General features: G+C 49.6%; 2 protein-coding genes across 8 annotated transcripts; one reads left to right on the top strand and one right to left on the bottom strand.

Annotated features, from left to right (window-relative positions):
* Positions 1-459: 459 nt before the first annotated feature.
* Positions 460-7,784, top strand: camkk2 (calcium/calmodulin-dependent protein kinase kinase 2). Of its 3 annotated transcripts, none has more exons than XM_076029105.1 (17): positions 460-797; positions 1,678-1,886; positions 2,116-2,442; positions 2,944-2,991; positions 3,120-3,173; positions 3,257-3,308; positions 3,561-3,694; positions 3,817-3,853; positions 3,953-3,974; positions 4,098-4,186; positions 4,302-4,501; positions 5,004-5,057; positions 5,182-5,255; positions 5,367-5,454; positions 5,893-6,024; positions 6,331-6,425; positions 6,522-7,784. In XM_076029105.1, the coding sequence occupies exons 1-17, from the start codon at positions 695-697 to the stop codon at positions 6,571-6,573; spliced, it is 1,770 nt and encodes a 589-aa protein (XP_075885220.1). In that variant the 5' UTR covers positions 460-694; the 3' UTR covers positions 6,574-7,784. The 3 variants fall into 3 exon arrangements, with proteins under 3 accessions (XP_075885220.1, XP_075885222.1, XP_075885221.1); XM_076029107.1 differs by having other exon boundaries at positions 461-781; XM_076029106.1 differs by lacking the exon at positions 460-797 and adding an exon at positions 1,245-1,266.
* On the bottom strand, positions 7,715-13,791 carry LOC142890223 (FSD1-like protein). Of its 5 annotated transcripts, XM_076029110.1 has the most exons (13): positions 13,695-13,785; positions 12,879-12,974; positions 12,661-12,792; positions 12,259-12,360; positions 12,140-12,162; positions 11,928-12,049; positions 11,538-11,759; positions 11,347-11,445; positions 11,130-11,259; positions 10,078-10,166; positions 9,325-9,579; positions 8,885-8,973; positions 7,715-8,217 (listed from the first exon to the last, which is right to left on the bottom strand). In XM_076029110.1, the coding sequence occupies exons 1-13, from the start codon at positions 13,707-13,709 to the stop codon at positions 8,116-8,118; spliced, it is 1,476 nt and encodes a 491-aa protein (XP_075885225.1). In that variant the 5' UTR covers positions 13,710-13,785; the 3' UTR covers positions 7,715-8,115. The 5 variants fall into 5 exon arrangements, 4 of the variants coding, with proteins under 4 accessions (XP_075885225.1, XP_075885223.1, XP_075885224.1 ...); XR_012927052.1 differs by lacking the exon at positions 8,885-8,973 and having other exon boundaries at positions 8,974-9,579; XM_076029108.1 differs by having other exon boundaries at positions 7,715-8,973; positions 13,695-13,791.
* Between the last annotated feature and the right edge of the window lie 757 nt (positions 13,792-14,548).

Here is a 14,548-nt window from a genome sequence, read left to right as displayed (position 1 = left end):
GGTTCGCTGTAAATGTTGGATAATTTAACAGCAAAATGAACCAGTAAGGAGGAGTTGTGTTGCGTTCATGTCACTATAACAGTGAGAAAACCTGTCAGAGCAGGAATGGGCAAACTATGGTCCGTTAAATCCAGCTTGCTGAACTTGGAGAAATTATATTTATGGTTAATTTCATGGCAAGGAGGTTATAAAATAGCAGTGTTTTTAAGAGTCATTTCAATAAAGAGTTAAAAACCATGGGGCTTCAAAGACACAGATTTTGTTGTAACACTGTCGTTCATTTTCAATAAACCTCCCCGGTCATATTTTAGAACCCACTGTGGCCCTACCAGTCACTACTCCTGTATTCGAGTTTCACCTTTTCTTGCTGCTGAAACCGTCTCCTCCCTGCGAGTCCGCAGCTGGATACTATCGCCGCTAATCGGAACCGAGCTGCACTTCTGCGTGGTGTTACCAGGGGGAGCCCTCGCTCAGGCCCGTTTGTGTGTGTTGGTGTTGCTCAGGAGGAGAGCTGCGGTGCCCTGCTGGTGTCGCTCCCGGACAGGTGTGAGCGGTGAGACCGGTGTAATAAGCGGCAGGCACCGGTACCTCTGCAGGGTCGCTGTGGCCACAAGGCGCGCCGACGCACCGCTGCAGCGGCAGCCGTGTTGGTGACGGCGACGCCGTTAGCATCCTGCTAGCCGCGCTGCGGCTAATGGTGGCGGCTAGCCGACTCCAGGAAGACGCTGCCCGACCCGGATCCGAGGAGGCCCACGTCCGGACACGCCCCTCCGATTCACAGGTGGTGCCAGGTGGACGTATGTCGTCGTGTTTGTGGGTGTGTGTGAGTGAGTGTGTGTGTCACGCAGTCGACTGTATGTTTTGTTATTCCTGTGTTAGACAAGCGGCTGACGGGCTGTGACAAAAGTAGTTAGCTCGATGCTAACAAGAGGCACGAACAGAACCGCAGCAGTTCGGCGGCTGCTGTTAGGATGTTTTGGCCCGTCAGCTGTTCTGTTCGGACCCAACACGGTCCGGGGGCGGAGGCGGAAGCGGGAGATTTGGAGAGGCGACTTCCGGTTGGGGGGAGGGGTCGTATCACTCGAAGACCTGAACTCTGACCCCTACTTTGATTGTAACGTCAATTGGTAGCAGGTGAAGGAGTTTTTTCCTCTCTCGAAGACATAAGGCAGGTATGGGCAAACTACGGCCCGGGCGTCATAGGCGGCACGTTAAGTTTTTTTTAAATCCGGCCCGCTGAACTTAAAGAAATTATATTAATGCTAAGTAAGTCATATAATAGCTGTATTTTATTCATTTTTTCTGTGTTTTAAGAGTCATTTCAATAACGAGCTACAAAAACACAAAGACACAGATTCTGTTGTAACACATGTTAATTTTCAGTGGACATTAAAGCATGTTTTCTATACATCCCATAATATGTTTTTTTCCTCCTATGAGGTGGGTCATATGAAGTGGGTCACCAAAACACCAACTCCATCCATTTGCTGCTGCTGCTCCGCCCCCTCTGTCACATTTTTTTTTTAACCCATTGTGGTTCCACCAGTTATAAAGTTTGCACACCCCTGGGTTTGTGTTCTCAGGGTTGTGTGTGTGTGTGTGTGTGTTTGTGTTTGATGTTACCAGAAGTGTAGCTCCGCCCCCGTCACCACATGACGTGCGTGCTGCTCCCTACAGGTCAGTGTCGCTCTCCCTCCCATGGGGGCGGAGCCACCATGTTTCCCTGTCACGTGACCTCCCAGACTCCGGCCCCCCAGCCACTGCCTGACCTGCTGTGCAGCTGCCCGGTTCCGCCCACCACCATCCACAGCCCCGCCCCCGACGCCATGGACTCTCTCATCGTGGTCACAGAGTACGAAGCCGGCAGGGCCGACGGCCCAGACCAGGTGAGAGCCCGCCACTTCCTGTCTCAGACCATGTGACCGCAGTGATGGGGGACACCTGCTGGCCAGGAGGTGGAAGTGTCGTTGCTCATGATGACGGTTCTGATTGTCTTGAGGGAGCCACAACCGACTCAATAACTAGTACCTGTGGGAGTATCTGTGTACTGCATTACCTGATGCCAGTCTAGTACCAGGGTACTGCAGTAGCTGATCCCAGTGTGTCGTCCCTCAGGTGGAGGACATGGACAGCAGCGAGGGCCACCAGCAGGCGGCGCCTCTCCTCCGCGGCCCCTCCTGTGACCTGCTGTCCCACACGGCAGGGGAGGGACTGCGAGTGGGGGCGGGGCCGGGGGCAGAGCAGCGGGGCCGTCTGCATCTGTCGGACAGGAAGTGGTCGCTGCAGGAGCGCTCCTCGCCGGGCGGCTGCTCGCCCACGGCCGGCGGGCGCCACATCTACCCATCGCTCCCCTACTCGCCCGTCACCTCGCCACACTCGTCGCCCCGCCTTCCTCGCCGACCCACCGTCGAGTCGCACAGCGTCTCCATCACTGACCTGCAGGTACCGTGAGAGCACACACCTGGACCAGCAGGTGGCGCTGCCCCTGCCTCAGGTGTGTGGGTGTGTGTGTTTGTTGTTGAGGGTGAGTGTATTTTATCAGGTGTGTGTGTGTTTTTGGGTGTGTGTTGCCAAGTGTGTGTGTTGTCAGGTGTGTGTGTGTATTGTCAGGTGTTCGAGTGCGCGTGCGTGTGTGTGTTCCTCATCATGTCTGTGTTGTGTTGTCTCCGAGCAGCAGGTCAGGTGTTGAGGCCGCTCAGGTAAGGCTAGCTGTAACTGTCGCTAGCTGTAGAGCTAGTGCTGCTACTGTTAGCTGCAGAGGCTGGACAAGTGTGTGTGTGTGTGTGTGTGTGTGTGTGTGTGTGTGTGTGTGTGTGTGTAGCTCCATAGAATACACAATGTTGTCGCTCAGGAAACATCAGTGGAGCCACCAAAGAGTTGTTGTTGTGTGTAGCTCAGTGGTTGTGTTTCCTGCTTCCTGTTAGTTGTGTCTTCTTCTTCCAGGATTGTGTCCAGCTCAACCAGTACAAGCTGAAGGATGAGATCGGGAAGGTATGTGTGTGTGTGTGTGTGTGGTGTGTGTGTGTGTGTGTGTGTGTGTGTGTGTGTGTGTGTGTGTGTGTGTGTGTGTGTGTGTGTGTGCACCAGCTGCCCCTCACCCTGGTTCTACTTCCTGTCAGGGCTCTTACGGCGTTGTCAAGCTAGCATACAATGAGGACGACAACACCTATTATGTGAGTAGAAGACACACACACACACACGCGCTTGAATATGTTGTTGTAATTGGTCAGACACTGACCTCTGACCCCTCTTGCAGGCCATGAAGGTGCTGTCCAAGCGTCGGCTGATGAGACAGGCAGGGTTTCCTCGTAAGTACACAGATAATGACCTTTAGTCTGATTTTTACACTGACCTACAATTGACCTACAAATAACCTTCACACTGAGCTTTAGTAAGACCTTTAAAGTGACCTTCAGTCTGACCCTCAACTGACCTTCAGTCTTACTTTTACACTGACCTTCAGTCTGACCTTCAAAGTGACCATCAGTCTGACCTTCAAATGACTTTTAGTCTTACCTTCAAATGACCTTCACTCTGACCTCTGGTGTTGACCTGACCAGGCCGCCCCCCACCACGAGGAGCCAGACTGGCCCCTGAGGGTCCTGCCCAGGCCAAGGGGCCCCTGGAGAGGGTTCACCAGGAGATCGCCATCCTCAAGAAGCTGGACCATCCCAACGTGGTCAAACTGGTGGAGGTGAGTCTCCTCCACCTGCAGAGGTCATGCGTCCAGCAGCAGAGGTCAAACCTCCACCTGCAGGGGTCACACCTCCAGCTGCTACACACCTACAGCGCACTAACATCTCTGTCCTCCTGCAGGTATTGGACGACCCCAGTGAGGACCATCTCTACATGGGTACGACCACACACACACACACACACACACACACACACACACACAAACAAACAAACACACCCACGATGCGATGATGTCATCGTCTGTCTCCTCCCACAGTGTTCGAGCTCGTCAGAAAAGGGTGAAGTTGTGAAGTTCCTCCATCAAGCTGCTGACTGCTGCTGTCGGGCTGCCTGAGCTAAGTGTGTGTGTTTTTTTGTGTGTGTGTGTGTGTGTGTGTGTGTGTGTGTGTGTGTGTGTCCAGGGCTGTGATGGAGGTTCCATCAGTGAAGCCCTTCAGTGAGGACCAGTCACGCTTTTACTTCCAGGACCTGCTAAGAGGAATGGAATACTGTGAGTGTGGTCATGTTACTGTAACTGGTCATGTGACAGTGTGTATGTGTATGTGTGATCATGTGACTGTGTGTGTGTGTGTGTGTGTGTGTGTGTGTGTGTGGTAATGTGACAGTGCACTACCAGAAGATCATCCACCGGGATGTGAAGCCATCCAACCTGCTGGTTGCAGAGGACGGCCACATCAAGATTGCCGACTTCGGGGTCAGCAACCAGTTTGAGGGGGCTGACGCCCTGCTGAGCAGCACAGTGGGGACCCCGGCCTTCCTGGCCCCAGAGGCCCTGACCGAGACCAGGGAGAACTTCTCTGGAAAGGTGAGGGAACCGGAGCACCGCCGCTCCCTGCCTCTGCCACCCCCCAGCAGAGATCAGCTCGTCTGTCAGAGGAGACCAGACCTAGTGAAAGTCTGGGGTCCAACCTCTGGTCTGGTGTCCGTCTGAGGTCCAACCTTTGGTCTGGGCTCCAATGTCTAGTCTGGGGTCCATCTGTGGTCCAACCTCTGATCAGGGGTACAACTTCTGGTCTAAGTCTGTCTGGGTTCCAACCTCTGGTATGGGGTCTGTCTGGGGTCTGTCTGAGGTCCAACCTCTGGTCTGGGGTCCTACTCCTAGTCTGGGCTCCAACCTCTGGTCTCGGGTCGGTCTGGAGTCAACCCTTGATCTGGAGACCATCTGGTGTGCAACCTCTGGTCTGAAGTCCAACCTCTAGTCTAGGGGCCAACCTTTGGCCTGGGGTCCGTCTAGGGTCCAACCTGTGGCCGGCAGACCTTTAGTGCGACATCAGTGGCTGGTCAGCTGACTGCATCTCTGTCTGCAGGCGCTGGACGTGTGGGCCATGGGAGTGACTCTCTACTGCTTTGTTTTCGGTGTGGTGAGTCTGAGAACTGCGGCCACTGTGACAGTTGTGTTGTTGTTGTTGTCGTCGTCTGGTTCTTGTGTGTCGCCGAACCTGAACCTAAAGCTGAAGCCGTCTCTCTCTTTCTCTCTCCCCTCAGTGTCCCTTCATGGACGAGCGAATCCTGGGCCTCCACCAGAAGATCAGGATGCAGCCGTTGGTGATCCCTCAACAGTAGGTCATCTTCAGGCTCCTCCTCCAATCATCCCCTGGAGACCCTTGGAGGCCCTTGACGGCTCCAGCTTGCCCCACCCACGCCTGACTCGGTTTCTGTGTCTCCGGCAGGACCAACATCTCAGATGACCTGAGGGACCTGCTGCTTAAGATGCTGGACAAGAACCCGGAGAGCCGGATCACCATCCCGCAGATGAAGGTGAAGGTCAAAGGTCGAAGGTCGTCCGGCTCCATCACCTTCTGGCCATCACCAGTGTAGAAAGACATGTTGCTTCACAGGTTAACAGAAGGATTAACCTGGGCAGAGTTGAATTAGCAACTTCTCCTCAAACCGTGGATTCAACCTTCTGAAGTCTTCTGGACCAGAAAATACCAACAATTGTTTATATTAGACACAATGGATCCCAATCAGCCAGAGTTTCTATCAGTCACTGATTTGAAGGGGTGTGTGTCCGACCTTATGTGAGAGGGTGTGTCTTATCTGAAGGGGGCGTGTCTCACCGGAAAGGGGGCATTATCTGACCTGACTTGAAGGTGTGTTTTATCTGATCTGAGGGGGCATGTCCAACCTTAGGTGAGGGGGGCGTGTCTTATCTGAAAGGGGCGTGTCTGACCCGAGGGATGCGTGTCCCAACAGGTGCACCCCTGGGTGACCCGATACGGGGCCGAGCCCCTCCCCCCCGAGGACGACAACTGCTGCGCACTGATTGAGGTGACGGAGGAGGAGGTGGAGAACTCGGTCAAGCACATCCCCAGCCTGGCCACCGTGGTGAGTCACATGATCACCGCCGCCGCAATAGGCGATAAAGAAAAAATTCAAAAGAAAAGATGAAATAAAAATAACTACTAAGAAAGGAAGGAAAAATCAACTATTTATATCTGTATGGACAGTTCTATAAGCAGTTCCAAAGCAGCAGCACGTCTTCTGATTGGACAAGAGATGATGTGGGGCGACCATGACGTCACATGACCTTTGGCGGCGAAGTCATCTGAATTAATTTTATCTGGCCGTCTGCTGCTCCAACATTAAATGGTGTTTTTTGAATTGTATCATTCTGCCTTCTATTGTGTTTAGATCCTGGTGAGGACCATGCTGAGGAAACGTTCTTTCGGGAACCCCTTCGACGCCTCCCGCCGGGAGGAGCGCAGCACCGCCGGCACTACGCCCACGTAGGTTCCTCCTCTTCCTCCACCTGCCGCCGCTGCCACAAGGAGCCCCCGACCGGAATCTGGTGGAGCTTCATCATGTTGCCTTTGTGTCTCCAGGAAGCAGGACGAGGTCCTGATGAGTCTGGAGGACCAACTGGAGTCCCAGTGAGGACGTCCCCGCCACAGCATGCTGCATCTCAGGCCGTTAGCTTAGCGTCACCGCTCCTCTTCTCGTCGGCACTCAGCGCCCCCTTCAGGAACAGGAGGAACCTTCTGACCATCCCCCACAAACAAGTTTACTTCTTGCATGCACGTGTTGACGACCGTCAGACTGAGGAGGATGGCGGCGGAAACTCCTCTTTGTCCTCCACGATTTTCTCCTCCTCCGCCGTCTCAGTTCCCGTCCTCTTTTCTCTCCTCCACCTCCTGTTGTGTTTGTAGCTGCAGTTTCTCCCTCCGTTGCTTTGTTTTTGTCGAGTCGCCACTTGTTGCTGCCATCAAGAGGAAGGTTGTGGGGACGTCCAGTAACACGAAGTCCAGTTACAGGACGTCCAGTTACAGGAAGTCCAGTAACAGAAGTTTCAGTTACAGGAAGTCTATTTTCAGAACGTCCGGTTACAGAAAGTTAAGTTACAGCAAGTCCAGTTACAGGAGGTCCTGTTACAGGAAGTCCAATTTGGGACCTTCTGTAGCAGGAAGCTGTGGATGTTCCCGCCAGAAGACTATGCACACTGTCACTCTGCTGCCACCTACTTCCTGTCAGGTGGACTAAAAGGTGCACACACACACACACACACACACACACACACACACATATACACACACACAGAAAGTACCTGCTACATAGCTAGCATGCTAGTGGTGTTAGGGGTAACTTTCTCTCTCTGAATGTGGAAGTCAGGGCTGCTTGCTCTCCATTAGCTCTCCATGCTAGGGCGTCACTTTCTCCCAGAATCCCTTGCAGGTTCAGCCTCTTCCCGCTGAGATCCAGAGTCAGCTGCTGGTGATGATGTGATAAATGGTGATTGATGATCCTTTCAGGAAAGATTTCTACTTCCTGTTTCTCTGAATGACTCTGACTGGTGATGATGTTTGCGGTTCCTTTGACCAAGGGACAGAGTGTCTTCAGTCTCTGTATGTTTTATTGTTTACCGCAACTCTTTTTTTGTGAGTTAAGACTTTGATAAATGATTCTGCAGCTTGAAGGACTTTCTAAAAAAAAAATGGTTGATGTCATAAATATTTGCAGTCAGAATGATTCATGTTCAGTATTATAATGCATGCAAATACACTGAAGACACACCTCTGTATTATCACAGCATGAAAGAACTTGTATCTTTTATTTATATTTGTTATTTAAATAAACTTTTATTGCCTTTCCGAATGTCTGCGCGTCTCCAAAGTGAACACAAAAGGATGGAAATCACTCAAAAAATTCCAGAATTATTCAACAAAGACAATGATACTAAACCTGATTTTCACAACAGTTTTGTGAATTTGAATCAGATTTTCACTCATAGCAAAAGAAAATATTTTTTGAAATAAATTACATATATGCTATAAATTATCTTACGTTTTCTCTGTAGTCTAAATAACATTAACAATAAATCATCACAAAATCAGCCTGTTGATGTAATAACCTATGAACATAAACTGCATCAAGTCATCGTGGCATTTATCACACCGAGCAGCAGCAGCAGACAGCCCCCACCTACTGCAGCAGACTGCTTAGGCTCCTATTGGTGCTCAGGAAATTACCCATGGAGCTTGGCACCTGCAGCCCAGTAGAGACGGTGATGCCTCCACACCAAACCTGCAACACAGTTAGTGCTGTAGTTAGTGCTGTAGTTAGTGGAAGTAGTTAGTGCTGTAGTTAGTGGAAGTAGTTAGTGCTGTTGTAAGTGGAAGTAGTTAGTGTCTTAGTGCAGTGGTTAGTTAGTTAGTCTTGTAGTTAGTTAGTGAATCTAAAGTTAGTTCTGGATCGAAAGGAACACAGCTTTGAGCCTTGGATTATCTTAAACATTTCATAAAAAAGGCTAGATTGGATCCTGAGGCTGTGAACATGCATTGTGGATACAGTGGTGATGCAGTGGTGATACAGTGGTGATTCAATGTGGATGCTGTGGTGATGCAATCCTAAGATGCAGTGTGAATGCAGTGGTGATGCAGTGGTGATACAGTGGTGATTCAATGTGGATGCTGTGGTGATGCAATCCTAAGATGCAGTGTGAATGCAGTGGTGATGCAGTGTGGATATCGTGGTGATACAGAATGGACATAGTGGTTATGTAGTGGTAACACAGTGGTGACCGCAGAGTGGATGCAGTGTAGATGCTGTGGTGATATGCAGTGGTGATGCAGTGGTGACGCAGTGTAGATGCTTTGGTGATGTGCAGTGGTGATGCAGTGTGGATACAGTGGTGACGCAGTGTGGATACATTGGTGATGCAGTGGTGATGCAGTGTCAGTGCAGTACTGACAGTGACAGCAGGGAGAAGCGGCTGGTTGAACTTTGCTTTGAAAGAGTGAAGGAGATGAAGTCGCTCTGCGTCGATGAAAAATAAATCACCTGAAAGGATAAACAGGATGAGTGACTGGCAGCCAGTGGCAGTGCAGAGACAGAGTCACATGGTCACTGTGAGGTCACAGAAGAGTTTTATCTAAAGCAGCCACTTTTTGTTGTGAGAGAGTGAAGGTGCGAGCTGAGGGGGTCTCTCAGCAGCAGCAGCTTCCTCTGGACCACCAGAGACACTTCACGTGTCTGAGTGGTGATTCGCCGATCGGACGGCTGCTCAGTCATCTTCCAGTGGCTGTGCAGCGGTGAGATAGGCGGGGGTCACAGGGGCCAATCACAGTGGAGGACCTGAAGTAACAGCAAGACATGACATGAGCCAAATTAAATGGAACAAAGATTCTCTACCGTTGCTGTGGTCGCAGTAGATTCCTATTCGCTGAGGCAGTGGCCAATCCAGTGTCTTCACTCGGTTGTTGTGCTTTACAGCCAGTGAGCTCTGCAGCCATTGGCTGGCGTGGAGGCACCAGGAGCCGCCGTTCTTTCCTAGTTGATCGAAGCGACCCAGGCTCGCCCGGTAAGCCACGCCCACGCTGTATGACTTCCAGTCGGCGAGGGGGCGGAGCTCCCAGTAGTAGCAGCCGTCAGTCATTTCCTGGTCACCTGGGACAGGGGAGGGGGCGTGGCCTGGTGAGTCACTACTCTGAGGTGAAACAGTGAAACCAACTTGCAAGACAATCAAAAATAATTGAATGAAGGGAGGGGTAATGGTTGGTTATGGTTACAGTTAGGGTTTCTTTTGGTTGGTTATGGTTGGTCAGGGTTGGTTATGGTTATGGTTAGAGTTGGTTATGGTTAGGAGGGTATGGTTGGTTATAGTTATGGTTGGTTATGGTTAAGAGAGTATGGTTGGTTATAGTTATGGCTATGGCTGGTTATGGCGATGGATAGGGTTGGTTATAGTAAGGTATGGTTGGTTATGGTTAGGAGGGTTTGGATGGTTAAGGTTAGTTATGGGTTAGGGTTAGGGTTGGTTATAGTTATGGTTAGGAGGGTATGGTTGGTTAAGGTTAGTTATGGTTGGTGAAGGTATGTTATGGTGAGGGATAGGGTGGGTTATGGTTGGTTAAGGTTGATTAAGGTTGGTTAGGACATCTTTACCCAGCACTGTGTAGGACTCTCCAGCGAAGCGATCGCGTCCAGCTCGACCTGTTGCCGTCTTACTGGGCGAAGGAGTCGCACTTCTGCTGCTAACCAGGAGAAAATCCAGGAGTTAAAAGCTGAATTTGAGTGAACCGAAGAGGGAGAACGACACGGCGAGGTGAGTGAGGTCGAGCTGAGACATGACGCGGCAAGAAAATGATGAGAAAAACCAAAGTCAACAGCACAGAGAAGCAGCAGTGTGGAAGCAGCGTGTGACAACAACTGCAGGAAACACAGGAAATATTCAGAAATGAAAATAATATCGGGCGCTTTTTTCAAAGAAGGGAATGTGCTTGATGAGCTGCCAAAGGGTGGAGAGCTTCTTCAGACACTGATGGGATGAAAATTGGCAGATGGTGGTGACGGCGGTGGCGGCCAATCAGCTGCGAGGGTCAGTACCTGGGCGGGACGCAGGGGAACTACAGGCTGAACTCAGAAACACAGAGCAAAGAAGGAATCAGGTCAAAGGTCAAGGCAGCCAGCAGGAAGACAGGAAGACTTTAGCTCCTCCCACTCTGAGGACATGCCCTCTCTGACAGCAGTGACGCCTGACAAAGGTGAGGCGTGATTGGCCGAGTCAGTCTTGTGATCTCAACGCCTGGCAACAACATCAAAGTGAAAAAGGAAGCCTGAATGTGAATGTCAGCCAATCAAACGGCAGCATCACTTCTCGCTCCTGTCACAGCTGTATGTGAATCATTTTGAAGATATATATATATATATATATATATATATTTTTTTTTTTTATTCTTCTCTTTGCATTGTACATGCTGCTATAACTATGGAAATTTCCCCACTGTGGGATAAATAAAGGCATTCTTATTCTTAACACATTTATAATTATGTATTTATTACAAAACTGCATGTTTAGTTGAATAATAAAAACAGCAGAACCATAGAACCAGTCATAGAATTCCTAAATGTGTCCCCACTAGTGCCCCCTGCTGGCTTGACCACAAATGATCTTTGTTTTATGAAAAGAAACTTTTTTTGTTGTCAGTCCATCCCACCTATTCTTATTGTCCTTGGCTCTCAGCCGGGGGTCATGACCTCTGACCCCCTGCGGCTCCCAGGTCACGGTGTCACCCTGAACCCTCAGGTCGGCGTGGGCTGTCGCCACGTCGAAGCCAAAGTTGTAGGCTGCAACACAACGGCAAGAGACGTCTCAGTGAGTCAGGTGTGTTCGTGTCTGTGTGTGTGTGTGTGCGTGTGCGTGCGTGTGATGACCTCTGGTTTCCAAGGTCACAGGCTCTGAAAATTCCCCAGCAGCCATCTTGTTCCTGGCACGAACTCGAACGGTGATGAACTCGGAGTCGAACTTGAGACCTGAAAGGTGTTTAAGAACATGCTAATGTTAGCACGCTAATGTTAGCAAACTTACGTTAGCCCGCCACTTCTGTCGGTCGAAGCCCTCCGACCTGAAATGGTGACGTGCGATTCTCTGATGTCCAGGATTTTTTCCCAGCAAGCCCCTCGCAGTGAGCTGTCGCCGCTGGACTTGCGGTATTCCAGTTCGAAGGATTCCACTGGTCGGCCTACTCTGACGTCACCGTCGGCCTCACCTGCCGGTTGCCAGGCAACCGTGACACTGTTGTCGCTGACGCTGCAGCGGGACGCCTCGATCTCAGGAGCTCTGGGGACTAGAGGGCCAATCAGCATCAGTGTGGGGTGGGGGGGCAGGCCTTAGCAAATTGTGTGTTCATACATTAAGTGTCTCGCAGTTGAAAATTGATGCAAGAGAAAGAAATAAGGGTGGGGGCGGGGCTTAACCAGAGCGAGCAGGTAGAAGAACTCACTCACTCACTCACCTGGCAGGAAGTGGAGTTGCTGAAGCTCCACCCTCTTGGCACTGAAGTCCACGGTGAACTCCGACATGCTGCCCGACACGGCTGGACGAGCCGTCAGCCGGAAGGCCGGGGCCATGGTCACCCTGGCAAGGGACCAATCAGAGCACAGCTTCACTCACACAGTCGTCGACGTTTCGCAAACCAACAGAAAAAGACAACGAAACGCAACAAACCTTTCTTTGATTTCTTTGGCTGCCTGGTGGAAAACGAAACGTTGAGTTTTCTTAATTTGTGTGTTTCACAACAGGTCGACCGACGAGACAGTTGTTTTCTGCTGGGGGGCGTGACCTACCTTGAGGAACTCCTCTTCACAGGTGATGTTCAGGGTCTGATTTGCAAACTCGAGAAGTTCTTGACACGACAGAAGAGCAAACTTCCCCTCCGACTGCTGCTTCTGAAGTCCAGCGAGAGAAATGAGGGAGACTCACGTCAGAGAGAAAAACTCTTTTTTTATTTGCAGCCTTTTCCCACGGGCTAATAAATCATTTGAAAATCAAATAGCAATAACCAACATAATGACACTGCGGGACAAATTTTCCGCGCGGGCCAGAGTTTGACACCTAGGATCTAGACTGAGATTGATTTCAAATATAGTATAATATAATGATATAATATAATACAATATAACGTAATATAAGAAGTTTTAAGAAGAATTCAAAGATAGAAAAAGGACAACTATAAAAGTGTCTCTTACTTGTAGCTCTGCCTCTTTTCTCTGGCTCTCCCCTTTAATGACGTCATGAAGCTCCGCCCCTTTCATCTCTAAGGTTGTCCTGAGAAGCTCAAGCTCCGCCTCCAGGTCTGACGACACCTTGCATGACTCCTCCTGTCGTAAATATGCAGTGGCATCAGTTTTCAGACACTCTGAGCCCCACCTTTAAGCCCCGCCCCCTGGCTGGCTGGTCAGCTGACCTGCAGTCCTGTCAGGGTGTTGTCCAGCGAGTCCAGGAAGTTTTGGAGCTCTTCATTCTTATTGGACAACGTGCTGATGATCCTGCGAAGGGCTTCCTGTTGAACAACCAATCAGCTCTCAGCAGCAACAACAGTGATGGACAGATCTGTCAAGATCATCCAGCATCTATCATCGTCCGATCATCATCATCATCATCATCATCAGTGCTGGTTCTATCCATCCCGTTTCAGTCAGTCTTAATGTGGATGAAGATGTGAAGATGACGATGATGATGATGAAGATGATGATAATGGTAAAAAATGTGAAGATGATGATGATGTTGATGGTTATGACGATAATGTGAAGATGATGATGATGATGATGGAGATATAATGATAATGGTAAAAAATGTGAAGATTATGGTTATGATGATAATGTGAAGATGATGATGAAGATGAAGATGATGATGATGGTGGTGGTGATGAGTGTCATCACCATCATTCAATCAGAGGTCTTGTTTTTTCCCAGGTTAGAAAAGAGAGAGAGAGACATAGAGGCTGAGTAGAGTGAGGGAGTGAGAGAGAGAGAGAGAGATAGAGAGAGAGAGACCACGTGACCTGCTACTGATTATCCATTCAAACTGATAATGACTCGACCAGAGAGAGAGAGAGTGTTATCTGTAAATCCCCCATACAAGACGCTGCTGACTCGACCAGAGAGAGAGGCTGCACTGACATATGAGAGAGAGAGAGAGAGAGAGGGGGGGGGGGGGGGGGGGAGAGGGAGAAGGAGAGAGAGAGCGTCATCGATCACGAAGGATCGATCTGTCGTCTTACCTTCTGGGAGTCCATTACCTGACACACAGGCGGGGGAGGGGTGAGGCGCTATCCGGAAGTGACCTTAGGTCGTCTGTTGTTTTTTTTTTTCTTTTTTCAAAATAAAAGCCTACCAGAAATAAAATTCCTTCAGAAGCGCCGAATTTGGATTTGAAGTTTATTTTTGGTGCTGTTCGATGTTCACGTGCAAACACTATGATATTATTTCAGAACCACGTGCAATCATTAGCATTATTACCGTAACACGTGTTATGTTTTCCTTCTTGCAGCTGGAGAATGAAACGTCCGTAGAATATGACATCACTTCCACAAATTTACGGACCTGCATTTGGTGTTGACACCACTAGAGGGCAGTGTTCTCCAGGAGTAAGCGGACATGCTTCATAATTGGACCAAACATCAATAATAATAATTATCAATTAATCATCAAAATGCAGTGGTCGAGTTGTTTGGATCATCATCATCATCATCATCATCATCATCAACAACAACAACAACAACAATAATAATGATAATAATAATAACAATAATAATAATAATTTTGACACTGCTGCAACAATCAACACAACACACGTTGTCCAGTTGATATTAATCATATATCTGTTGCATTGTTGGAAGTATGAAGAAGCGAGTGAGGGAGAGGGGGATAAGGAGTCTTGCTGCCCTCATGACTTCCTGTCTGCTGGACTTCCTCCAGAATCTTGACAACTGGACGTTTCTGATTAACTTGACCAACAACTGGTGGAACTGAAACCAGAAACAAGTGAGGTTCTTTCTTTCTTTTTTTTTTCTTTTTTTTACCAGTTGTCCTTGTGAATGTTCACTTTCCCTTTGTGACATAAGCAGCAGGCGCT

This window comes from Nelusetta ayraudi, unplaced genomic scaffold, assembly GCF_046127955.1.
Source record: "Nelusetta ayraudi isolate G7.1 ecotype Tasmania unplaced genomic scaffold, CSIRO-AGI_Nayr_v1 ptg000026l, whole genome shotgun sequence".
In the NCBI taxonomy this organism is placed as follows: domain Eukaryota; kingdom Metazoa; phylum Chordata; class Actinopteri; order Tetraodontiformes; family Monacanthidae; genus Nelusetta; species Nelusetta ayraudi.
Note: the sequence above shows the minus strand (reverse complement) of the source record. Positions and strands in the feature narration are given on the sequence as shown.

What these genes read in the sequence shown, in the direction of transcription:
- camkk2 (XM_076029105.1), top strand. Translation starts at nt 695, where the DNA reads ATGGTGGCGGCTAGCCGACTCCAGGAAGACGCTGCCCGACCCGGATCC. An exon ending in GCTAAGAGGAATGGAATACT is followed by an intron (nt 4,187 to 4,301) that starts GTGAGTGTGGTC and finishes GTAATGTGACAG; the next exon opens with TGCACTACCAGAAGATCATC. An exon ending in GGGAGAACTTCTCTGGAAAG is followed by an intron (nt 4,502 to 5,003) that starts GTGAGGGAACCG and finishes CTCTGTCTGCAG; the next exon opens with GCGCTGGACGTGTGGGCCAT.
- LOC142890223 (XM_076029108.1), bottom strand. An exon ending in ACACCCTGACAGGACTGCAG is followed by an intron (nt 12,793 to 12,878) that starts GTCAGCTGACCA and finishes TATTTACGACAG; the next exon opens with GAGGAGTCATGCAAGGTGTC. An exon ending in GTGAAGAGGAGTTCCTCAAG is followed by an intron (nt 12,163 to 12,258) that starts GTAGGTCACGCC and finishes GTTTTCCACCAG; the next exon opens with GCAGCCAAAGAAATCAAAGA.